Source organism: Delphinus delphis, chromosome 4 (assembly GCF_949987515.2).
Source record: "Delphinus delphis chromosome 4, mDelDel1.2, whole genome shotgun sequence".
Taxonomy (NCBI): domain Eukaryota; kingdom Metazoa; phylum Chordata; class Mammalia; order Artiodactyla; family Delphinidae; genus Delphinus; species Delphinus delphis.
This window is the reverse complement of record NC_082686.1, coordinates 116,506,001-116,531,635: the sequence shown is the minus strand read 5'-3', so window position 1 is coordinate 116,531,635 and position 25,635 is coordinate 116,506,001. Positions and strand designations below refer to the sequence as shown.

At 51.9% G+C, this 25,635-nt stretch overlaps 1 protein-coding gene across 1 annotated transcript; it reads left to right on the top strand.

Annotated features, from left to right (window-relative positions):
- Positions 1-1,534: 1,534 nt before the first annotated feature.
- On the top strand, positions 1,535-25,395 carry RBP1 (retinol binding protein 1). Its single transcript, XM_060010067.1, has 4 exons — positions 1,535-1,797; positions 2,331-2,509; positions 22,394-22,495; positions 25,160-25,395. The coding sequence occupies exons 1-4, from the start codon at positions 1,725-1,727 to the stop codon at positions 25,211-25,213; spliced, it is 408 nt and encodes a 135-aa protein (XP_059866050.1). The 5' UTR covers positions 1,535-1,724; the 3' UTR covers positions 25,214-25,395.
- Positions 25,396-25,635: the final 240 nt, after the last annotated feature.

The window sequence follows — 25,635 nt, the reverse complement described above, 5'->3', positions numbered from 1 at the left end:
ACTGATGTCTGGCACGTAGAAGCCAGGGATGCTGCTAAACCTCCTACATGATGTAGGACAGACCCCTCCCCACCGACAAAAAATTACGTGGTCCAAACTGGAGACAGTGCCAAGGTTAAGAAACCCTGGTGTGCAGCAGGGCAGGTGAGAGAGGCTGAGATCCAAGCCACTCCCTGGGATGAAGCTGCCCCTACTCTGATGAAGAGGTATCTTCTCCTAACTCAGCCAGATGTAGTGTGAGGACTCACAAGAGCCTGGGGAGGGTGGGCAGGGAGGGGGTGGGGTTGGAGCCATTGTAGAGCTAGAGTGGGAGGAGAATGTACCTGCTGTCATCTAGGCTGTGAGTTGTGCAAAAAGCAATTTAAAAGAGTTGTTTAGTCTTTAATAGAGGTCAAAAAGTCAACCCACATGATTATGTCATCTCCTTGCTGGCAAAGACAGAGGTTTTAAAACACCATGACATACCCACCAGGTGAGAAATGAGATGTGCTCAAAGATCTTCACTGCAGTACTGCTTCTTATAGTAAAAGATTGGAAAATAATATATACATAAATGTCCAGCAGTGGGGGACAAGCTGGATACACAATGGAATATCCTGCAAAAGAATGAGGTCTCCAGAACAGAGTAAGTGAAAACAGCTAAGCGCACAACACTGTGGAGTGTTGTACTGCCACTAGGTGAAAGCGGAGGGGAAAGTCAACAGTGTATTGATAATTGCTTACATTTGCATAAAGCAGTGGATCTCAAACTTCACTCTGCAGAGGGCCTCTTTTTAACCATACTTACTTCAAGCAACATCAGCCTTGCTTATTTTTATTTTTTAATTAATTTATTTTTTAATTTTACTTTTTGTTTTTGGCTGTCTTGGGTCTTCGTTGCTGTGCGCGGGCTTTCTCTAGTTGCGGCGAGCAGGGGCTACCCTTCGTTGAGGTGCGTGGGCTTCTCATTGTGGTGGCTTCTCTTGTTGCAGAACACAGGCTCTGGGCACGTGGGCTTCAGTAGTTGTGGCGCGCGAGCTCTAGAGCGCAGGCTCAGTAGTTTTGGCGCACGGGCTTAGCTGCTCCGCGGTAAGTGGGATCTTCCCGGACCAGGGATCGAACATGTGTCCCCTGCACTGGCAGGCGGATTCTTAACCACTGTGCCACCAGGGAAGTCCCCCGGCCTTGCTTTATTTGGGGGAGGGATGTGGGGAGTGCCCCACTTTTCTTTCCCGGAGTTGAACTGCCCAGCTTTCTGGATCCTGGATCCCCACCGGCCACCCGCGCTGTAAGCCTGTAAGTGGTCTCTTTCCCTAATTACTCCAGCAAACGCAGGAGAATGTTTCCCCACCCTCAAGTGGCCGCTGAATGTGGGAAGTTCAAGGCGTTTGAAGGAATCCCGCAGGTACCGAAAAGTTGGAAACAATAAAACACCCCTCACCTCCACCGCCATCTCCTTTTCCTTCCTAGGGAAGGAAACTGAAGGTCTGAACTAGGCGGAGGCGGGCCTGGGACAACCTGGCCCTCCGACATCCCGGCCCCGCCCCGCTGAGGGGGGAGGAGCGACAGCTACGGTGGATCCTCCCGCTGGCTTTGTGCACGCTTGCAATCCAGCTGTCGCCGCCCCACGAGCCCCTGCCCCCCGAGGGCGCACATTTCCGGGCCGCCCACCACCCGGATCGCACCGCGAGCCCAGATCTGCTCCCACCCGCTCAGTCCCGGTCCGGCCCAAGTCGCCCCCTGAAATGCCGGTCGACTTTACCGGGTACTGGAAGATGCTGGCCAACGAGAATTTCGAGGAGTACCTGCGCGCGCTGGGTAAGCGCTGCCCGCCGCGCTCTGCCCGGGGCGCCCGGCCGGGCAGCTGGGGGTGGGATCCCGGCGCCCTCCCGAGCCGGCCGCCCACCCGCCTGCCTCCGCCGGCCAAGCCGCCGTCCTGAGCACCCCGACCGGGGAAGGGGCGTCTCCAGGGGTACAGCAAGTGCGAATTGGAGGACGGGGGTTATTAGGGTTCATGGTGGTCAATGTCTGATGGTTGGCTCTCGAAGTGGATAATTTCATTAGGAAAGCTGGGCTTGGCTGGCTAGCTTCAGTTTTCAAAACGTTAGCATAAGGGTAGAAAACTTTGTTGAAAAAAAAAAAGCAAAACAAAGCAAAGAAAAAAAGAAAGAAAAAGACACAGACCAGCTAGCTGCACGCAGAGGCCTTGCTAATCGAGCAGAGGACCCCGATGGTTTTCTTAGGGGAGTGGGGGTGGGAGAAGCGGGCTTCTAGGGCCCGCTACCTTGGCAACAGTTCTCTGCATTTTCCAGTCAACTCTCTGCTCCTTTCTGCCCCGGCACTCCCTGCAGATGTCAATGTGGCCTTGCGCAAAATCGCCAACTTGCTGAAGCCAGACAAAGAGATCGTGCAGGACGGCGACCACATGATCATCCGGACGCTGAGCACTTTTAGGAACTACATCATGGACTTCCAGGTCGGGGAGGAGTTTGAGGAGGATCTGACGGGCATAGACGACCGCAAGTGCATGGTGAGGCTTCGCGTACACCTGGGCATCTGTTGCCCAGGGGTCCTGACCGAAGGCAGGGCTAGTTCATCTGAGAGGGGAGCAAGCGCCTTTGTGTTCTTAGGGGTCCAAGATCTTCACACTCCCAGCCCCCAAGGTAGGCAGCTCTCGACTTACCAAGCGTACCCTCCGAAATGAAAGCTGTGGTTTGTTGAGTCTCTGCTCTGTCCCGGCATGGGTGCTTTATACACTTGCCTTCATCTAATCCTCATAACAACCTCTGAAGGAGGTCTCAGTACGCCCATTTTACAGATGAAGAAACAGTCTCAAAGAGACGAAGCAACATGCTCAGAGTAACCCAGCTAGGGAGGGGCTGGGCAGGAATTCCAGGCAAATCTGTTGACTCTCTTCTCTGGCTGAACTGTAGGCTGGGGGAGGAAGGAGAGAAGGGAGGAAAGCAAGATGAAACACAGGCAACCCTTCTGAAGTGTAAACTTCCTACAGGACCTAGCACGAAGCCACTCTAGGAAGCAGGGGGCACCGGGACCCTGCCTTCTGACCTGCCCCTCTTCATCCCCAAAGTGGGGTGTGGCTCCTGGCCACCCCCTTCCCTACCCTGTCCTCCACTGCCCCGAGCTTCCTTTGAAGCTTGCAGCCAACAACCTACTCAGTAGGTCAGTGCCGCAGCAGCCCAGGCCAGAGGAGGCAACAGTGGGGGAAGGGAGTGAGCCCCCTGCCCCCAAGGGTGGGAAGCTGGTGACCCGGAGACCCCAATTAGCGCCACCACAGCAGCCTCCGGAAGGTCAGCCCGGGGCCTCCGTCAACATTCTTGGGGTCGCTGGGAGGTCAGGGTGCTCCGGGTCTTCCTTTCCCAGTCTTGGATCCAGAGCTAGCTCACTCCCACCCCCAGGGAGCTGCTTTGCTTACTGATAAGCTTCTCCCCGACGCCTCTTCCCCTCCCCCTCCTACCCCTTACTGAGAGTCTGCTCCGTGCCCTGCACTGTGCCAGCTGTCTTCCACCACAGCCCCGTGAGGGAGGGGTTCGTAATCCCATATTTTACAATGACTGAGGCTCCCAGAGGATATTCCAGAGACCGCACTTTGAGGCCCACACTCCCGCTCGGGGCCAGGCTCCTCTGTGGCTACCCTTTGCAGAAGCCAGGTGTCCGGGGTTTGTCAGGGCTGTGGTTGAAGGAGTGCCGGTGTCTGGGGATGAGGAACCCCGGGCCAGGATGACTCACCCCCCTACTTGTTGATTCATCTGAAGGCGATCTGAGTTAGTGTCTGAGTCTGCGCTCGGAATGGTGGCGGAAGAGGGGGTGGCCGCCAGGGAGGATCCTTGGAGAGGCCACCGCGGGGACAAAACACTGCTGTTGTAGGGAACTGTCAGGTTGTGCCAGCCCACTCTTGAGGTACTTGCAGGGCACAGCACACATCTCTATGTATTTTGGGTCACTGCCATCTGTGGAATGTGCTGGCCTGTACTTACTTGGCTAACTGCCTTCGCTGTTTCATTCCCACCCTCATCCATTACTGTATGAAACATTTATTGATCACCTAGTAACACTAGTTAATATAGGCAGACCTCGGAGATATTGCAGGTTCAGCCCCAGACCCCCGCAATAAAACGAACATCCCAATAAAGCAAGTGACACGAAGTTTTCTGTTTCCCAGCGCATATCAAACTTACGGTTACACTATACTGTGGTCTATTAAGTGTGCAGTAGTATTCTGTGTAAACAGCAGTGTATATACCTTAGTTAAAAACTACTTTAGGGACTTCCCTGGCGGTCCAGTAGTTTATACCCCACACCTCTAAACCAGGAGGCACGGGTTCGAGCCCTGGTCGGGGAACTAAGATCCCACAGGTGGCGCGGCCAAAAAAAAAAAAAAGAAAAACTCCTTTATAGCTAAAAAAATGCTCACCATCATCTGAGCCTTTGGCAAGTCGTAATCTTTTTGCAATAGTAATGTCAAAGATCACTGATCACAGATCACCATAACAAATAACGAAAAAGTTTGAAATACTGCGGGAATTACCAAAATGTGACACAGAGACCCAAAGTGAGCAAATGCTGTTGGGAAGACGGTACCAACAGACTTGCTTGATGAAAGTTGCCACAAACCTTTAATTTGTAAAAAGCACAATATCTTTGAAGTGCAGTAAAACGAGGTATGCCTGTACTCTTCAAGTGCTGAAGTACCTTTCCCATTTTATTTTAACTCAGTGAATCTTCACAATGCTGGTTTCAACCCCATTTTACAGATAAGAAAACCAAGGCAGGATTTCTTGTTGGGCGACCTTGGGAGGTTAAGGAAGTGGCAGAGGGAGGATTTGAATGCGGTCTGACCCAGCGGAACATGTCACAATCTCTGATGTCCAGGAACTCACAGTCTTTGTGGTAGAGACAGACGCACACACAGTCAGAACACAGTGTGATCAGTGGTGACAAAGGGAAGCTCCAGAGGAGGGAAGCTTGGAAGGAATTCTGGAGGTGGTGACTTCTCCACTTACTTGTAACAAAAAAGAGGTGGGGGGCTTCCCTGGTGGCGCAGTGGTTGAGAGTCCGCCTGCCGATGCAGGGGACACGGGTTCGTGCCCCGGTCCGGGAAGATCCCACATGCCGCGGAGCGGCTGGGCCCGTGAGCCATGGCCTCTGAGCCTGCACGTCCGGAGCCTGTGCTCCGCAACGGGAGAGGCCACAACAGTGAGAGACCCGCGTACCACAAAAAAAAAAAAGTGGTGGAAGGGATGGGTTTGGACACAAAGGAAGGGGCACATGGCCCCCCTCTTTTTTTGGCCATTAAGCATTAGGACAGTGGTAGGTGAACAGATCAGGGAGCCCAGCAGCTGGGCAAACTCAATGACATTGTATGAGGACTCGTGGTCACCTTTGCTGTCCCAGAACTCAGGGCAGCCCCCTCCCAAGTAGTATAGATGGCATGAGCTAACCGTGCTGTTGCCTGTTGGGAGGATGGACGGCCCTCTGCTCTGGCCTTCCCTTGGCCCTTGCACTGCAGAGAAGCCCTTCTCCCCTGCTGCCCAGCTGGAGGGGGGCCACAGGGAAGAGCACGGCTGGGGGAGAGCCTAGGTTAATAGAATGATGGCAACTGTCCAGCCTCGTGCTTGTGAATGAAGGGGAGCTGCCTGCAATAGACCACATGGCCAAGGCCTGGAGGGTCCTCGGGGACCCCCCTCGCGGGGGTCCTGGGCAAGGTGGTTGCCAAAGAGAATGCACCACTACCCCTTCTGCTCCCCGTGCTCTGCAGCCACCAGCCGGGAGCAGTGGCCGGAGGAAGCCAGCTCTCAGCATCAGGTTGGCCTCATTCTAACATGTACTTCCCAGCACATTACAAGGATCTCATTGCTCACCTGTTGTGTTCATTCCTTTCTTGGTCCTATAAGCATTTTGTGGTGCTCACTCTGTCTTTGCGGCCCTTGTGTTACTAAGATGAATCGCACAAGAGTCCCGCCCTCGTGGAGTTCAGTGTATTGGGGGCAGCAGACCAAAGCAGTCACTCATACTGAGATGGTGTGTTGATGGGGAAGGACAGGCAGAGAAGGGCCCCCCGGGTCTGGGAGGTCAGGGGCTGTTCCCACAGGAAGTAGAGTCTGAGTAGTGGCTTGACGGATAGGCAGGAATTAGGCAAACAGAAAGGGGACGAGAGGAAGGCCAAGGCCAAGAGAACAGCACTTGGTAGGTGCTATTTCAGACCTGTCCCACACCAGCCCTGGGCTCAAGCCCGGGGTCACAGAGGCAACAAGGCCTCCTGGAGCACCCAGGCCAGTGGAGGAGACAGACACAGCCTCAGGCCATTACAGCCCAGTGCAGTGATGGAAGCACAGCAGGCTAGGAGGGCAGGGATGGGGGAATGGGGGACAGGCAGTGGTCAGGGACGGCTCCTGGGAGGAGGTGACGGCTGAGGGGGCCTTGAAGGACAAGTAAGAATTAGGGCGGATGTGGAGTGCATTTCAGGTGAAGGGAACCACGTGCACAAATGCCCAGAGGTCAGAAAAGGCCTGGCTGGAAGGGGTTTCATCCGGGACAGAGGTGCAGTCTGCAAAGACTTCATGTGGCCAGAGTGCGGGGTGTGGCTGGGGAAGAGGGCAGTGCTGAGGACCCAGTGGGGAGCCTGGATGTGGCCCCGACAGGCCCCAGGGAGCCTTCTGGGAGAGGCGTGGTCAGGCTGCCATCCTCCGCAAAGGTCCCGGAGGCTCAGAGAGCTCTGCTCCTGCCTCTTTCCGTGGGAACCTTATCTGTCTTCTGGAACAGCAGCCAGAGGATGAAATCTGGCCTGCAGATGTGTTTTGTTTGGCTCACACAATGTTTGACAAATTTAAGAGCCAGTTGCCAATGATTGCCAAAGATTGTAAGATGTCATAGAAAAATCCGTATTTCCGGCTGTTTGTACCCCAGTAAAATCAAGACTGCTGAAAATGCTGGGTGCCCTTTTATTCCTGCACCCTGTGGATGCCCAGGACACTGTCGCAGCTCCTTCTTTAAGATGGGACCTTCTCCACTCTTCCACAGCCCTCCCCCCACCCTGGTACCTAAAGTCAAGGATCAAACAGCCGCACGTCATTGTTTGCACCGTGTGTTCCTTAGAGCAGTGGTTCCCGAAGCTGAGACTGGCGGCGGCAGCAGCAGCAGCGTGAGAACTTGTTAGAAACACAGATTCTCCAGCCAGACCCCTGGTGGATCAGAAACTCTGGGAGCGGGGCCAGCAATCTGGGTTTCAATAAGCCCACCAGGTGGTTCTGGTGCAACTAAACCTTGAGAACCACCGCTTTGGAGAAAAGAAACCTCTCTGTACCTGTGTCTCTGTAAAAAGTGGACAACACTCATGATGTTTCTTAGGCACTCAGGTGTAGAGGGCCCCATGCTGGCTTAGTCCGTCGCTGGACCCCTGTGGACATGGTAGTCCATGCCCAGAACCACCTGAAATGGCTCTGCGGTTTCTCCCCAGGCTGATGGGTGGAGGGGCTCAGATCCGTGTAGCCGGGATCGCTCAGCTCCCATTTGCAGTCTTTTCTATTCAGGTCTTTACATGACCACAAGTAGCCAGGGCTGTGCTTTTGGTAGAAGTGTATCAAGACTGGACTCAGCTTTTCTCCACCGCCTCCTGCGCGCCTTTATCCATTAAAATGAAATCTCAGGCCCAGTTTGAAACCAGTATTATTTATCGAATCTAGCAGATGGAGGCTTTGGCAGGGTGGGGACCTTCCAAAAAGGAGATGCTCCTTGGCTTCAAATACCGTTCCCCACGCCGGGGCCAGGGAGCCCTTCGGCACAAGGAATGATCGGGTTCCTGGTTCCCAGCTCCCCCGGCACAAGCAGCTTTTGTGGGAGAAGACGAGCGTCGGCAGGATTCCCAGCCGGGAGCCTGGCTCTGCATGGTGGGGGCAAAAGGACCATTTGTCGTCCCTGTGGACACCAGGTCAGGTTTTCCCTGGGGGAGGCAGCTACGTTCACTCAGCAGCCAGCACCTCCTCCCAGGCTGAGGCCTTGGCTTCATCTCCAGCCTTGAACTCAGGATGACCCCTTCCACAGAGCCTGCCTTCCACTTCCAGCCCTCTGTTGCTTTGTTTTCACTGTAAAAGGAAAAAAAGAATTCAAATGGCACAGGAGAAAGTGGACTGAAAAGGAAAGGACCCCTTCCCTTACTTGGCCTCATTCCCACCCCCCAGAGGTCATCACTGTTACTGTTTCTGGTGGATCTGTGCAGAAATCTTCCTCGAATATAGAAGCCATCCAGCCATGTAGTTATTGAGAAGGTGATTTGTCAGTATTTGTATCTAAAGCCAAAAAAGACAGAAAGAGGGAGAGACAGAGAGAGAGAGAGAAAGAAGAAAGGGAGGAAGGAAGGAAGGAAGAAAGAAAGAAAAAAAATCTACTTCTTAGCACATTGTTTTCTCACTCGATGATATTTCTTAGGCATCTTTCCATATCAGCACTTACATGTTTCCTTCCCGTCCCTCCCTGACTTACCTTCCTCCATCCATCCATTCATCTAAGTATGGTAATACATGATATCTACCAAACTGCTGTTAATGCTTTGGTGTAAATTCTTTTGCCAGCTTTCTTCTGATCCTATTCTTGATTCATTGAAGAGGTTTGGTTTTTTTTTTTTTTTGGTTCTTATTTTAAAAAACACGATGCCAAAGGCAGAATTCACTCCCTGGGCTGCAGAGCTGAGAATGCCATTGGATTTGGAAGCCTTCTGAGAGCCGCCCCTGCTCAGATCAAGCCCCCAGCATTTGGCAGGGTCTTTTCCAGGAAGGAAACACAGAGTCTCTTTCATGTCTGAGCTAAAGTTCTTCGACCTTTGAAATCGGTGTCAGCAGCATACTTTTGAGGATTACAAAGGGAAGAATTAAAGCAACCCAAATAAAATGCACAAAGTAACTTTCAAGAATCACACTTGTTTGTCAGGTTTTGTTTTTTGTTAGGCAGGAGCAAAGGAAAATAACGTGCTAAATCCTGACTGAGTGCCATGCCTGTCCCAGATGATTGTAGTGCTTGTTCTCTTTTGGTCCCCACAGCAAATGCTGTTCAGTGAGTATCATGATGCCCATTTTACAGACGGGAATCTGAGGCTCCGAGCTGAGGAACCTTTTCAGCCCAAGGTCATCCAGCCAGCTGGTGGCAGAGGAAGGGTTCTAACTAGTTTACTTATAAAGCTATTACGAGGTCTTCTATGGAGCTCTGCTGAGTTCCTTACTGTGAGGCTCATCGCAACCTGGAGGTGAGCACAGACAGTACTGACAAGGCTTGGGGGTGTGGAGAAGGAGTGCTGGTAGTGGAGTCAGACATCTGGTTTTAAATCCTCCTCTATTACTTAGTTAACAAAGTGACCTTAAATGACTGGACCCGCTGCCTCTGTTTTCACATCTGCAAAATGGGCACCATGATTGCTGCTTCACCTGGCTCACAGCAAATTCTGAGGACCATGGTGATAGCACAGAAGACAGGGCCTGGTGAAGCCACAAAACTATGTGCGATAAGTGGGCAAAGCCCTTCTGATACCCTAGACTGCAGGCAAAGCGAACTTGTGTTGGCCAGATGTTTACTGGAGGATTACAGCTGTTTGTTTTCCTGACCGTCATTGCTCCCCTTATTTGGTGGGAATGACCCCTACTTACCTGTGGGTTCTGGTGAAGCTGCAAATCCCAGTACATTGTGTCTCCCGGGATGAGCACCTTAAACCAGGGCCATGACAGTATCCCGTGGCCTGTCCCATGACTGTGCGTTTGACCTGCACTGGGCCAGTCGTACGTTTCCTGCCACCCTCCATGGCTGCATGAAGAAATCCAACAGAAGGAAAAAATAAGATGAGGCTGGTAGATAAGCAGAAATGAGAGAGAGAGAGAGAGAGAAACCTCAGCATCGGAGGGTTGCTGGAACTCCTGACACTTAATGCCATTCTGAGACTTTTCGTCTGTACTTGAACCAGCAAATACATGCCCTTTCTTTCCCCTGAAACTATTTGAACTGGTTTCCTGTCACTTGCACCTAGAAACATCCTATGACATACAGAGCCCACAGATCATAGGTTAAAAACCACGTAAGTAGTTAAAGCAGTAGTTCTCAGACTTGAACTTGCCCCACATCCAGAGTTTCTGATTCAGAAGGTCTAGAGTAGGGACCAAGAACTTTTCTAACAAGTTCCTGACTAATGCCGATGCCGTGGGTTCAAAGATCGTGCTTGTGATAACTACTAAGAAAGAGAAATGAGGAAGTGGGCTGGCCCACACCCGGGTTCCAGTGATATTCTCGTCATGATTCAGTGTAATAAGCCTGTGCTGGGGTTAAGGGTGCCCAGTTATGGGGGATGAATGAGAGTGAAGGGATGCAGTCCCTGTGGATGGAGTCTGCCTGGGGACACCAAACTTGCAGCAGCCCATGATGGTTTGCAACTGAGTGTCCGAGTAAGTGATACCAGTAGTGTGTTCAGCTGGACAAGCGTGGGATACAGCAGAGCAACGGGGAGCCTTGGCTTTGAGATGAACCTGGATTTGAATCCTGGGTCCACTCTCCAACTGTGTTTCCTTGGGGAAGGTACTCTATCCCTCTGGACTTCAGTGTCCTCGTTTGTGAAAAGGAACCAGAGGTAGCACCACTGATGGGATGTTGTGAAAATTAAATGTGGTGATGAATTATTTCAAATTTCTATTGCTATGTAACAAACCACTTCAAAACTTAGTGCTCCGAAACTCCGAAACAATAACAGTTGTTTATTTTCTTCATGAATCTGCAGTTAGGGCAGGGCTCAAAGGGGATGACTTGTCCCTGCGGCATGCCATGTCCGTGAGGCGTTGGAGGGTCCACTTTCCAGGTGGCTCACTCATACTCACTCTCTACTGGCTGATTGAGCTTCCTTACAACATGGCAGTCGGGTTCTAAGAACGAGAGGGCCAAGAGAACAAGGCAGAGTGTATGACATTCTTATAATCTACTTAGCCTCTGAAGTCATATAGCAAGGATTTTGCCATACTCTGTTGGTTGAAGCAGTCACAAAGGCCCACCCGTCTTCCCAAGGAAGGGGACATGGACTCCACATCTCAGTGGGGGAGCACGTCGGGTGGAAGATACTTTAGAAAAGTTCAGTGTGCTCTATGCAAACTAAGCTGTGACCACAGTGCCTGATGTCCAGTGAGTACACAGTGGGAGTTGGAATATTATTCTCTGGCTGAAGTTTGCAGGTCTGTCAGGGCTGGGCTCTCGTTTCTGGCTGGTCTCAAGTAGCAGCAGAGCCCACAAGGACTCCGTGGGGGTGGGAGAAGGTATGTGGTGCCTGGAGCTGGGCCTCTGCAGGCAGGGTGAGAACTCCACCTCCCTGGGCTGCCTGCCACCCAAGGCAGGCCCTGCACGGGAGGCTGGCGTGTGAGTTGAAGGGGGGAAAGGATGGCCTCAGAGTGTTGGGAGTGGTGCAGGCCTTCACCTTCAGCCCTGCACCCACCTCCAAAAGTACTTGATATATGTTATGTATTCAGCCCTCCAACAATCCTAGCACAGAGGGGCTACTCTCCCATTTAACAGACAGGGACCTGAGGTCCTGCCAGGGTCGCACTCCCAGTTAACTACAGCCCAGGGACTGAACTTCAGATCTCTCTGACTCCCAACTTTGTGTGGTTTACAGAACAGACTGCCTTCTGCTGGTGTCCCTAAGTGCCCAGGAACCACAGGCCATTAGAGTGACTGTGGGTTTTTAATTCCGTAGACCGCTAGGTAGCCATGAAAGTGATCGCTGTGAAGATAAATGGAAAGTGTTTATGGGCAATCAGTCCACAAGTTCCGTAGATTCTGCTTCTTTATCTCTCTCTCCCCTTTCCCCATCTTCTGAATATCTCTTGCCTGTAATGATAATAACAGTTAATGTCTCTCATGCTTACTATGTGCCAGGCTTGGCGCTGCTGGCCGAGACCTGCGGCTTCCGGGCTGAGGGCAGCTGTTCCTGGCCCTCCTCTAAGCTCTTACTTGTTCACAGCCCATCTCCCTCTGAGGCAAGACCTGGCAGTCCGGCTGTGTCATAACCGGTTCAGTCCATGAACCAGACTGTCATCTTTGGAATCCCATCTCCGCCACTTACAAACTGGGTGGCATTAAGCAAGTTACTTCACCTCCCTGTGCCTTCACTTGTCTGTGAGATGGGGGTTATTATCAAGTAAGGGATCTACTTCACAAGCTACTTCACGATGAGGATTAGACGCAAGAAAGCCTGCAGTCAACTGCTCCATCAATCCGAGCTGTTATTAGTAATTCTCTCGCCGTGTAAACTGTGTGCTCCAGAAGACAAATTCTGGAGGTGGCGATGTGTGAAGGGACAGCTGCCCATCCAGGGAAGAGCTAGCGGGGTTACATGTGCAGAGGCTGGCCTGAAAGGGCACTTTTCTCTCCACCCTGATGGAGGACGGTGCGGGGCAGTGGGGTGGGCCGCAAGGCCAAGAGCAGAGGGGAAACCAGTGCTTACTGAGAGTCCAGAGCTGCAACAGGTCCTTGCAACCCCTTGTTTCATTTCATCCTGGTGGCTCTGTTCTGTGGCGGGACTCATTAGCCCCATTTTGCAGATGAAAAAATGGAGGCTCAAAAGGTAAATTGCTGGGGTCACCCAGCTAGAAAGAGGTGGGGATGGATTGGAGCTCAGGCCCGCCTCTATCCAAGGCCATCTTCAGGTCCCTCCTGAACGCCCAGCTCAGTCAGGCAAGCTGCTGTCTGCTGGCCAGACGAGCCCCACAGCCTGCCAGGTTCAATGGCAGTGGCATCCAGGGCAGCAAGATGTTCATGTGGGAGCAGTAGGCAGGACATGGGTTCAGAGCTGGGGAGAAGGGGGTTGAAACCATGATTCATGCTCTTCCTGGCATGATGACTAAGCACTCCAGGCCTCAGAAACTCGGGGCTAATGTCACTCCAGTGGTTAACTTGTGTATATAAGACTAATCTATGGACGAAGAAACATATGCCTGGGATATTTTGTCATTTAAAAAAAGGTGTAAATTACAAGAGTACCCCTAGAATGTTTTCTGCCAACAGAATCATTCATTCTGTTGATTCAACAAGTGGTAATGTGCATTTTCTCTGCCATAGATTCTAAGGTAGAGGTTGGTATCCTACAGTGAATAAAAGGATTCCAGAGCCCAGAGAACTCTTGGTCAAGAGATCCTGACCTGCTCCCTCTTCCCTGGTTACTGAGCAACCATCTTTTATCTTCTGGGAACTGTTTGTTTCTGTTCGCCTTGAAAGATAAAAGATAGGGGCCAGAGGCTCTCGTGGAAGAGATGAGGCCTTGGGTGGGCTCTGCCCCCCTGAGTCCCTCTGAGCACCTTCTGGCAGGACGGCCCCTCCTTTATTCCACCCCCACTGCAGGTGAACCTGAGAATAGGCCGATTTCTTACACTTGCCCAAGCAGCAGAGCCAGCTCCGCCCGCCAGCTGAGCAAATATTTGGATTTTTCCATTGTACCAGGTTTGGCCGGTTGGAGCCACATAGGTGTGAAGTGAGGAAGAAGAGATGCTGGTGACTTCTAGGGTCGGAGGTGCAGGATCACACTCCCTGGGGAGTGTCCAGCCTGGCAAAGCCCATTCAGAAGCCTCACTCATGCAGCCCCTGACCTCCCTGCATCTGTGCAGGCTGTCCCCTCTGACTGGGATTCCCTCGTTCCTCTTTTCCAGTTTCTACTTCTTCACCTAACTCTCTTGATGTGTTTTGGTGTCGGTTCCAGCGTTACCTCCTCCGGGAAGCCTTCCCTGATGGACCTCTGTCTCTACTTCAGAGGCGGACGAGGTGCCTTCCCACTTCCAAAATCACCATCACCTGCCTCTACCCAGCACTTGCCGTTTTGCTGGAATTCTCTGTCTGCTTGTCTTCAATAGTCTGTGAGCTCTTGAGAACAGAATCCTCACCTTCCCTGCCTCTCTTTCTAGCACACGAGGCTGGTGTGCAGGTGTGGCACCCGCATTTGCTGAATGATGCTTCCTTACGCAGAACCAAGATGCAAAGTCTTACTGCTCATTCAAGGGTCAGCTTAGACCAGGGAACCGCAGAGCCCAGTAGCCAAGAGCATGGGCTGTAGAGTCAAACCTCATCTCTGTACTTCATGGCTGGGTGACCTTAAAGCCTCAGTCTCCACATCTGTAAAATGGGGAGAAGCATAACTGCTCCAGGAGGTTTAAAAGATCAACTTGATATGACCCACGCTTTAATACCCTGCCCAGCACATAGTGAGTGTTAAATAGATGATTTTAGGGTGATGACGGTGATGGTGATAATGACAGTGCTGTTATTACTTACACCGGGAAGTACCCAGCACACCACACACAGGTGCTGTTGATGCCAGTTTACATGCGTGTCTTCCCTCCAGCCTGAGCTGCTCCACGGCAGAGCTTGGGTCCAGCCCAGCCTTAGGGCCACCCTCAGTGCTGGGCCCCTGCAATGACCGAGCCCAGTCCCACAGGATCCCTGTGACCTTCTCCAGCCTCACTTCCCCCCCACCCCCCGCATCCAGAACCTTGGCCTCATGGGGCCTTGAGCTCTCTGACGGTTTGTTGTTTTAAAATTAAGCCTGGGCGCTTTCTGGAATGTTTAAGGAATTTAAAATATTTCATGTCAACATGAGTCTTAACATTTTATCATTTAGTTTGTCCTAAGAATCGTGTTATCATTTGCTGTCCGCTTCTTCATGGTGTTGGAATCACATTTGCCCATGCGCATGAAGGCCTGCTGTGGCTTTACTGGTCTGTAGCTGTTGCTTCTAATGGCTTTTATGTGCCTAGTTACTCGTTCGTGTTTTAAGGCCTCATTAATCTAGTTTTAATATGCTTACAGAATGAATCGGCTTTTCCCCCGAATGTGCTGATTTTAGGTCATTGCCATTCCCCTGGGAAAGGATCAGCGGCTCACCCAACCTGACCTCCCAGGCAGGGCAGCTCAGGGACTCAGCCAGAAAGAACTGGGTTCAAATGATGGCTCAAGCCCTAACCCCAAGGAGGCTTGGGCTGGTTACTTAACAAGCCTAATTTTGATTGGCTCTAAATCCTGAGGTGGAAAGCCCCCAGCACCATACCTGGCACTTGGCAGGTCCTCAGTTACCTTCCCTGCCCTTCCCGCCCACCCACGTATTTCACAGGCACCGGAGGCTGAGAACCTTCTCGTTATTCCAGAAACCCTCAAAGGGTGAAGCACACTGTAACATCAAGCTCCAGGAGGAATGGCCAGTTTGTATCTTTTAGCGATTCACGTCATGCTAGAAAGTGTCTAGTCACTGTCTGGTTTTTCAATTTTCCCCTTAAATTTAAAGAGCACAGGCTTGGGAGTCAGACCTGGGTCAGTCCTGGCTCTGCCCTTTGCAAGGAGAACCACCATGGACAAGACCTCCCCTCTGAGGACCTGGCTCTGGAACCACAGAGGCAGTAAGGTCCAGTCCCAGCCCTCTGGGAAGCGGCTCTGTAAGCAGAGGGCCTCCCAGAGCTGGGCGGGCGAGTTGTGGGGACCGCTGATCCATTTTCCCCCTGCTCACGAGAGTGGATGTTTGGGGCACGCGGGAGCTTTAAGGAACGTCACAAATTCTTGGCAGCCAAGTTGAATCCCACTATTTGTGGTTCATGCCAGGTCACTGCCAAGAGATGGGTCCATTTAGTGGGAATGGTCTGTCACTCCCAGTATAGGTCACTCATACAGGGTGAGGGGCCCCGAGGCTTCCCTGGAGCCAGCTTCCCCAGGCTGCCTGCGGGAGCTGAGTTTTCTATGTCACCCCAGGGCCAGCTCGAGTTTCTAAGTGGTCAGGGGAGCTGGATAACGGCTTTTGAAGTGACAGTCCCCTGTCAGAGTAATACAAAGCTGTCTTCACTCACCTTTTGGTGCATGTATCTCCGGGAGAGCTGCTGACAAGGCCAAAGTGTTGGAGGTTATTCGTTTTTAATAGAAAAGTGAGACCGGCTTTGCTTTAGAACCAGCTGCCCTGGGCACCAGCTCTTCTGCAGACTTCAGATGGTCTAGGCAGTGAGAATTACCGTTGGGAGGGGAGTTGAAGGTGGCCATACTTTCCCCTTGTTCTTGGGTTTGTCTGGACTTCATTTCCAAGATGGAGTTCCCAGAAGTGGGGTGCTGGGCAGCTCTGCCTATCCCCGTGGTTGGTACCATGCCCACCTCAGCCCGCACTGGCATCTGCCTTCCTGTGTCACTTGAAAAGCACCAGAAACATCTTCTTGCCTGAAACTCCCCCACTAGACCCTGATTAAATGGATTAAGCAATGGTGAGTGTCCAAGCTGGGCAACCGAATTGAATGACCTCTTAAGAACCCTTTCAGATCTGCATTCACGGGGCAAGCTGAGCCTCGTCCCAGACTTTGCCTGGTGTGGCAGAGGTGGCCGCTCACCACAGAGGGAGGTCACAGAAGGAGTCCTCGTTATCAGAAGCTATGTTTTGTGTCACAAGAAAACAAGTGACCATTGTTTGCTACATCCCCCTCCCAATGTTCTTTCTTTTGCTTCTTTCCTCTCATTTGTTTGTAGGTGATGGTCCTCCTCCCTGACTCCCCGCCCCCCTTTTCTGTTCTTAGGACAAATCTGATCCTCTGGGAAATGGCTGGCTTATTCCCACAGGGTACAAAGCTTAGAAAGGAAAATCCACGCCTACCCCATGTGAACGTGGAACAGCAACGTGGGAGAACTAAATCGCATTTTCAGAACCATCGCGGCTGTCAGTGGGGAGTCTCCAAATAGATCTTCTGCTTAAACAAAGACTAATTAAATTTAGGGGAAGCGGACATCGCAGGGCTCCTGGGCACCCGGCTCAGCAGGCAGCCCCTGCAGGGTCTCCTCCTGGATCCAAGTCTCCCGGAAAAGAAGGAGCTCCTGAAACATTTAGCCATGGTGAATGGCTTGTCCGTCACTTCTTCACAAATCTCCGACTTAGAAAAGAAAGGCTCTAGTTATTGTTCAGCTTCTACAGGCAAATCCCCCCCCCGCCTTATCTAAGCTCTGGACATCGTGATTACCATGACCTCGGGCCCCCTGTGCCAGCCCTATGCATTTCATGTATATTTTCTCTCCTCCTCCGCATACACTGGTAAAGTAGGTCTTGCAGTTATCCAAAGCCACATAACAAACCACCGCAAAACGTGATACGTTAAAACAGCCACCACGTGCTCTCAGGATGCTGTAGGTTGATTCAGTGTCCACGGCTCCGTGTGACTACCTTCAGCTAAAGGCTCGGTTGGGGCGACCAACAGACTGTCACAGCCTCTGGCAGTGACTGCTTTCTCATCATCTGGGGCTTATCATGTGGGCTTTCACTCTAATAGAATAGCCTTCACTTCCTTAAAGCACAGCAGCTCGGTTCCAAGAGGCGAGGGTCCCGAGAGGACGAGCCCCCAGCGCACAAGGGCTTTTGAAGGCGCCTCTTACCCCACGCTGGCTGCTGTCCTGTTGGCCAGAGCGAGTCGCGAAGCCAAGGTCAGAATCAGTGTGGGCGGGGCCTCACAAGGGCGTGAATGTCATGTGACCCATTGGGAGCCCCGATGGAAGAGTCTGCCATAGCAGGTCCCATGAATCCCCCTTTTGTGGATGAGGGCACTGAGGCTCAGAGAGGTTCATCCTATTGCCCAAGGTCATTCCACACAGTTAGGGACAGAGGACCCAGGTCTGTTGACGATGCTGTCAACACTGGGTCAACCTGATACAGGGTGGGAGGGCGGCAGGTACCTGAAGCCCAGGGTAAATTACAGCTGAGCTTCCCAAAGGACAGCCCAGCAGACTCCCTGGCCCACTGGGGAGTGTTCCACCCAGCAGATCAGAGCCACGGGGCTATGTGAGGGCGCAGGCAGCATTGGGGGGCATTGAAAACATGCTCCAGGCCACAGTCCCAGTTATAGTCTGGCGCTATGACCCTGTCTACCCCCCAGCCTCGTACTTGCCCCTCCTTCAGCACTGATCTGCTTGTCGTTATTCACTCTGTCTGGGATGCCTTCCCACTTTAAAAACCTAGCTGTGTTTCCTCTGAGAATGAGGGGCCCTCCTGGGCACTGCAGCCCCTGTGCTTCCCCTGATGGCAGCACCTACCACACTGAGCCGTAACTGCCTGGCAATTCTCTGTCTGCCCGTCTCTTCGGTGATCTATTAGCCCAGGGGCCTTCAGGACTCTGGCTCCCAGCACCCCACACCCAGCAATGGTTGGGCTAAACTGAAGTGTGTTCCTCCCGGGGCTGCTCAGTCTTAGCATAATGCCCATGTTTTCTCTGCACCCCCCAAAAACTGAGCAGACATCGGTTGGGTGCATAGCCTGGCCTGGGAAACAAGGGGGCACTGAGTCACGCAAGGCCCATGTTCCAGCCCAAATTGTTTTCCTCATTAGCTGGGTGACACCGAGAAAGTCACCTAACCTCTCTGAGCTCAGCCTCCTCTGTATATCCAATACAGACGAGAATAGTCTCTTTTCTGTCCCACTCACTCTGGGTCAAGGGTCAGCGGGAACTCGGGGCTTGAGAAAGTGCCTGCTCTGGACACTGACATAGCATTGGTGCATTAAGGATCCCTCTCTTTGAGGGTCTGATTTGTTGGGCTCTAAGAAAGGCTTCTCTATGCTCAAAGAGCCTTCCGCTCCCTGAATCCCTCGATCTATCATGAAGCCTGAAATTGCACCATCCATCATTCTTTTGGTGAGGTATTTTGATTATCTACATCCAAACGGTCCTTGTTAAAAGATGCCAAATGAATCCGAAAGTGTAACATGTTAGCACAGGAGCAAAGCCTGCTTTACTGGGTTTTTTTAAATTAAATTAAAATTTTTTTATATACAGCAGGGTCTTATTAGTTATCTATTTTATACATGTAAGTGTATATATGTCAATCCCAATCTCCCTAGCCTGCCTTACTATTTTTTTTTTTTAGATTTTTTTTTAAATTTATTTTTGTCTGTGTTGGGTCTTCGTTGCTGCACGCGGGCTTCTATTGCTGCGGTGAGTGGGGGCTACTCTTTGTTGCAGTAAGCAGGCTTTTCCTTGTGATGGCGTCTCTTGTTGCAGAGCACAGGCTCTAGGTGCACAGGCTTCAGTAGTTGTGGCACGTGGGCTCAGTAGTTGTGGTGCACGGACTTAGCTGCTCCACGGCATGTGAGATCTTACCAGACCAGGGCTCGAACCCATGTCCCCTGCATTGGCAGGCAGATTCTTAACCACTGCACCACCAGGGAAGCACCTAACCTGCTTTACTATTAATGAACATCTCTTTCATGCTCGTTCTCTGACATTGACTTTGGAAGGGAAGCAGGTGTGAGCCTTTTGGAGATCAAGGTGGTGATCCTTATCAAAAGCCTTAAAAATACGCTCACTCTTTCATGCGACAATTTTTCCTCCGGAAATTTATTCTAAAGAAACGTTGTGCTCAAAACTGTATACAAGGAAGTCTTCTTTGTAGTAGCACAGAATTATAAATAACCTAAAAGTCCAAGAATGGGTAATGGGCTAAATAAGTATGTATGTACAATGAAATACTACCAGAATTGTCCTCATGGGCCTGTGACCAGTACAGTCCCAGAGGCTTCTGTGCCCAGAAGGGCCCCTCACTTGGTTTAATGCTCTGCTGTCACTGTCTTAAAATTCTTAATCGTTTTTTAAAAAGGAGGCTTCATTTTCATTTTGTGCTAGGTGGGCACTACAAATTACATAGCCATTTCCTAAATATTATATAACAATTAAAATAATGCTTATGAAGAATATCTGTTGAAGTGGAAAATTGCTTCTATTAAGTGAAGAAACTAGAGTGCAAAACCATAAATGATGCAATCCGAACTTTTTAAAAACAAAAATATGTGTGTGCGTGTGTGTGTACACACACACACGCACACACATATAAAGACTGGACAGAAATACACCAAAATCTAATTATCTCTGAAGAAGCAAGATTTTAGGTATTCTTGTTACTACTCTATTCTTTTTTGAGCTTTTCTCGAGTTTTCCAGGACAGAGGGTATGAACATGCTCATAGACTCTAATATTTCCGGTAGAGACAGAAGTGTATCTATTATAACTGAGCACCAGTGAGTCTCTCTTGGCCTCTGATAGCGTCTGGAGCCCTCAGTGTGCAGGGTAGACTTCTGGATAAACTCATGAAGAGAAGCTCAGTGGATGAGGAGGCCAAGTGTTCTTACGAGCTCCTTGAAGTTGAGGACCGTCTGATTTCAGTCCCCACCTCCCTTCACAGTCTGGGCATGGACAAGGCACCCAGTGAATGGGCATCTTGTCGGTGGCCTGAGGTCGTTAGTGGCCTTTACCCTCGACCCACCTCGTCAGACATTCACTTCATTCTGTCCTGACTTGGAGGTGGGACCTTCTTTCCGGCTTGGGGCTGGACATGTGCCCCGAGTGATCTGTGCACCAGGGAGAGGAACCGCCTGCCCCCCACCAGGTCCTCCTGTGCCCCTCTCCCTCTGGGCTCCAGGAGCAGAGGGCAGATTGATGCCTGTGCAGAGCTGGGGGCACACTGGCTCCACCTGTCCCCCTTGTGCCCGCCTCTCATTGCATTCTTCATCCCAACAGTAGAGGGCGGTAGAGATCCACAAGCTCAGGCGTGAGACTGGGGGTTGGGGAGGAAGGGGGAGGTGGTGCTCCCTAGGGAGAGGCCCACTCACTCCACACCCATTTCCCAGATTCTTCTTTCTCTCCTAAATCTTTATCAGACTCTAGCTGCCTGTTCTCTCAGCTGAGCATGGCAGGAACAGAAGAATCCTAGAACCTTACCTCTGTAAAGCCAAGGCCTCTGAGTTCATGGCCTCTGACACCTCACATGACAGATGGGTGAGGGGGGGCCAGAGCAGTGATGAACTTGCTCAGAGCCACACAGTGAAGGGGCAAATGAGGTTCTAACCTCTACAGGGGGAGGCGGGGCCCATGTGGATGGGAGGTGGGTAGCTGCAGATATGGGAGATGCCCACTGCACACAGGTCCTAGTCTAGACCTGTGTGAGCTCCTGGACCATCTCCCCTCTACATTCCAGCACTTCGAGCCCTGTATTTCTGGGTGGGTCCATGTGCACAGGCTGGGCCTCCTCCTGCTGTCTGTCTGCCCTTCAGCACGCCCAGTACTTGGCGGGGCACGCGGGGCTCAGGGAAGATGTGAGCGCTCAAAGGTGGGGCCGGAGGCAGGGGTGGAGGCCAGACGGGCGGGCAGACCGGGGGCTTCCTCCTCTTTCCCCCACGGTCCCCTGGAATGTGGAACCTGCCTGAGGAGCTTCCTGAGCACGCCCCGCGCTGTTCAGTCTCTGTGCCTTCGTCTGGTCGTGGTCCGCGGAGAAACGCTCTCTCCCAGCGCCTGCTTGTCTCTGCTTCCGCTTCGCTCTCCTGTCTTTCAAAGCCCAGCCTGGTGCCTTCTCCTGCCAGCGCCTCCCTTCCCTGAGTCTCCTCTGGGCTCCCGCAGCCTCTGGTCTGTAACTCTGGTGACGCTGGGCACCTAGGGAGGCAGCGTAGTCCAGCGGGGAGGGGAACCTCTGAACATCACAGATCCGTGTTCTGATCTCGCTCTGCCATTGACACCTGGGGGGACTTGGCAAGCACCGTAGCCTGATCTGTAGAGCAGAGATGCTAGCCCATGCTCCACGTGGACATCATGAGGATCCAGTCAGCGCCGAGAGTGCCTGGAAGAGCTGCCGTTTGTCCCCGCAGAGGGTGATGTATATCTAAGGTCGTTCTCCAGGCAGTGAAAAGATGTTTGAGGCGGGTAGGGGGGCCTCTTTTTTGGTGTCCCAAGACCTTGCAAAGGTTGAAACAGTGAATGAATGAATGAATGAATGAATGAATGTCTGGGGATGAGCAGGATATTCTAAGAAGTCTACCTCTCACCACCGAGATGCAGGCCAGCAGCCCTCACGCACCCCCAAACCCCGTGTGCGCTCAACCCTCAGAAACCCCTCCTCCCTTCCCAGCCCCATTCTCAGCCTTTGCACTGACAGCTCCTGCCCCAGTGACTTTTTCTCCCCTAATTATCCATTTAAATGAAATTTATGAAGGTTTTTGTGAATTTTAAAACCGATTTGCGGGCTTCCCTGGTGGCACAGTGGTTGAGAGTCCGCCTGCCGATGCAGGGGACACGGGTTCGTGACCCGGTCCGGGAAGATCTCACATGCCGCGGAGCGGCTGGGCCCGTGAGCCATGGCCGCTGAGCCTGCGCGTCCGGAGCCTGTTGCTCCGCAACGGGAGAGGCCACAGCAATAAGAGGCCCGCGTACCGAAAAAAAAAAAAAAAAAACCGATTTGCCTGCTTTAATAAGAGCACGTGATGGACAAGGAGTATGAGGCTGCAGATTTTCTGAAATGAAATTGACTTGAGCGCACCCTGGATTCTCAAGGTTGGGGCTGCCCCTCCCCCAGCGCCCAGGGGCTGCTGGCTCCAGACTGACAACTGTGGTTTTTGGCTCCACAGACCACGGTGAGCTGGGACGGGGACAAGCTCGAGTGTGTGCAGAAGGGCGAGAAGGAGGGACGTGGCTGGACCCAGTGGATTGAGGGTGACGAGCTGCACCTGGTAGGTTCCAGGGGTACAGGGGTAGGTAAGCCAAGCTGGGCCCCAGAGGCCCTGGTCATGTTGGGGTCTGGATGGACTTTGGAAGTATGCGCCATGGGTGGACCTTGGTTCTGCTCTGAAGCTTCACTTCCAAGGCCCTGGGGAAGATGCTTGAGTGACTTTAAAAACTGAGCAATGTGTTTTCAAGGTCTAGGCTGACCCACTTGTCCAATCAGAGGGAGGAGGTGAGGAGATGCATCTGCTAAGCATGAGATGTGGAGCATTCTGTATCTCTTTCCATTGTCTCAGCAGCTCAATGGGCCAGGTACTGTTAAGGTTCTTATTTTGGAGATGAGGACACAGAGGCTCACATCCAAGTAACACAGCCAGAAGATAGCAGAACTTACATTTGCTCCCAAATGATACCTGTTTTCACGATGTCAAATTGTGGCTAGCCAGAGCCAGGCGAGTTCTCTAAGCTTCTCAAGACATGATCTTGTTACCTGAAAATTGGGTTCACCTCTTGGTGGGTGTCAAGCCAAAAGATACAAGCGAGCCAGCGATCCGGAGAAGGAAGGGTTTATTACTTGGATCAAGTGAGGAGAACACCAGGGACCTTTCCCAAAGCTGTGTCTCCCTGAACAGCAAAATTGGGGAAGTTTTAAACCAAGGGCACATGTGTATTCATGAAGGGGCTTGAGCAGAGAATTCAGCATTGAAATGAGGCAAAGGTCAACAGAGTCCAAGCTTCTTTTTTTTTTTTTTTTTTGTGGTACTTGGGCCTCTCACTGTTGTGGTCTCTCCCGTTGCGGAGCACAGGCTCCGGACGCGCAGGCTCAGCGGCCATGGCTCATGGGCCCAGCCGCTCCGCGGCATATGGGATCCTCCCGGACCGGGTCACGAACCCGTGTCCCCTGCATCGGCAGGCGGACTCTCAACCACTGCGCCACCAGGGAAGCCCCAAGCTTTAATTGATTGAAGTCATGAGGGTCAGAAAAGGTCCACATCATAATCCCATCCTCCACCTGGGTGGAGGCCTTAGTTCCCGAGGAGCTCAAAGCTGGTTATGTGTATTCCTTGAGGAAGAACCAAGCCTCTGTTTTATCACTGAACTGTGATAAACTGTGATAAACAAGTCCCTGAACTTGACTGCTTTTCCTTGGTTCCTGCAGTTCTTCACTTCCCTTAAGATCAGTAATTACTGAGACCTGTTCAAGGGCAAGCACTGTAGCCAGGCTTAGATCACAAAGTGGCTCAGGCCAAAAATGGCTTCTTTATGTCCGGGCACTCCCTACCCTATCTGCTTACAATCTCTACAATCTAGGTTGGAGGAGGAGAAGCCTTTCTCGGCTCAGGTGTGGGCCCCACTCACCCTGTCCTCCAGCCTTGGGATCGCTCGTCAAAGCCACTTCTACTCTATCCATTGTCTGGAAAAAGCATATCCAAATCCAAAGTAGGGGGCTTAGCCTCTGGCGGGCTAAAAATAACACCTGCCGTCTGAGCAGAGACCCCCTGTCATTCCTTCTGCCGCCTTGGAACTCCCCAGCTACTTTCCTTCTGAGAAAGGAGCCTCGTCCAGGTGACCTGGGGTCTATTCTGACTCACCGCGTACTTTAGGGGAGGTGCCTTCCTTCCCTCAACCTCATCTGCAAAACGCCATCCTAGTCCATAGGGCTCCTGCCAAGGTCAGGGTCTGCAGGAGCTTTGGGACATGTGAGCGCTGAGAGGAGACACATCATATTCAGAGGCAGCGTCGGCTCGTGTAGAGCCTGGGCTGCAATGTCTGACCTTGAGCCTTTCTCCCTCCTGGGCCTCTGTTTCCTCAACTGCAGAGCAATGAGGGTAGGTTATGTGATCTCCACTGGCCCTGTCAGCTCAGTAGTTCTGTGGCTTTTTGCCAGAGGTTGCAAAGTGCGGGCCACAGGCCTCTTTTATTTGGCCATCCGTGGGCTTCAAATTTCTTCAGCCAGTAATTTAAAAATTGGGAGATGTCACATAAATATTCAGATTTCTAGACTCCTACCAAAACAAACAAACAAACAAAAAGCTTCGCAGGTGTGGCGACACTGTGCTGTCATTCTTGCTGGCAACACTCAGCAGGGGTTGCCCTGGAGGCAGAGCACGGACTTTCTTAGCTGCATTTAGCACTACCCTGGAGCTTTTAAAAATAGCAATTCCAGGACCTCACCCTCTGAGATACTGATACCAGTGTAGCCTAGAACCCAGGCATTTTTCAAACTCCCCCAGTAACTCTAATGTGCAGCTGAAGCTTGGAACCACCATACTGGTTTGCAACCCTGGTCTGCAGTGACCCCTTTGGGGGTTGAGCCTTGTGTCTGGCCCTGATTTCTTGCAGCCCTGCACACAGACTCTGACCTGGGCTCAGGCCTGACGTTCTTAAAGCCTTTGGCTTGTCGAGGGTAGTAGACGGAGGGAGGCATCTGAGAGTCCTGTCAGTCAGCTCTGAGCCACATCTGCCTCCAGCAAGCTCTGTCTAGAGTGCATAGCCAAGACCGATGTCCACTGATCCAGTTCAACTGACTCGCCAAGGAATTGTCTAGTTCAGACCAACTCTTGGGGAGAAATAGCAGTCACGGAGTATTTTCCAAGTCCCTGCCCCTGGATCCTCTGAGCCACAAGTGTGACCTTGCTTTGGCCAATAACAAGAATCTGTTTTCGTTTCAGGAGATGAGAGTGCAGGGTGTGGTCTGCAAGCAAGTATTCAAAAAGGTGAACTGAAGCCTGAACATACCTTAGTCTCGAGGAATGAGTGGCATGGAAGGGGGGGGCAGGGTCCCCCCTCTCTGCTCAGCATGGGGCAGAGAGCCAGCCTGCATCTGTTAGCAGAGTCTGTCTCTCCCGGCTTTGTCTCTTTCCCTTTTCTTCAAACGAAGCCATCCCAATAAAAGTGGTCTCTGCTCGATATGTCTATTTTGGAAAAGCTTTGAAACCCCACTGTGCTCACATTTTCTCTGAAGGCTTCTGAAGCTGTGCTCTTGACGCCAGCCCTGAGCAGATGGGAGAGATTCAGCCACACGCCTGCAGATTTGGTCCTGATGTTACACCTGTACGGTCTCTCTCCAGGGCACAGGCCTGGGTCGCGGGTCTGTGGCCTGACATTCAGTCATCTGTGTTTTAAGTACCTACCGTATCATATGTCC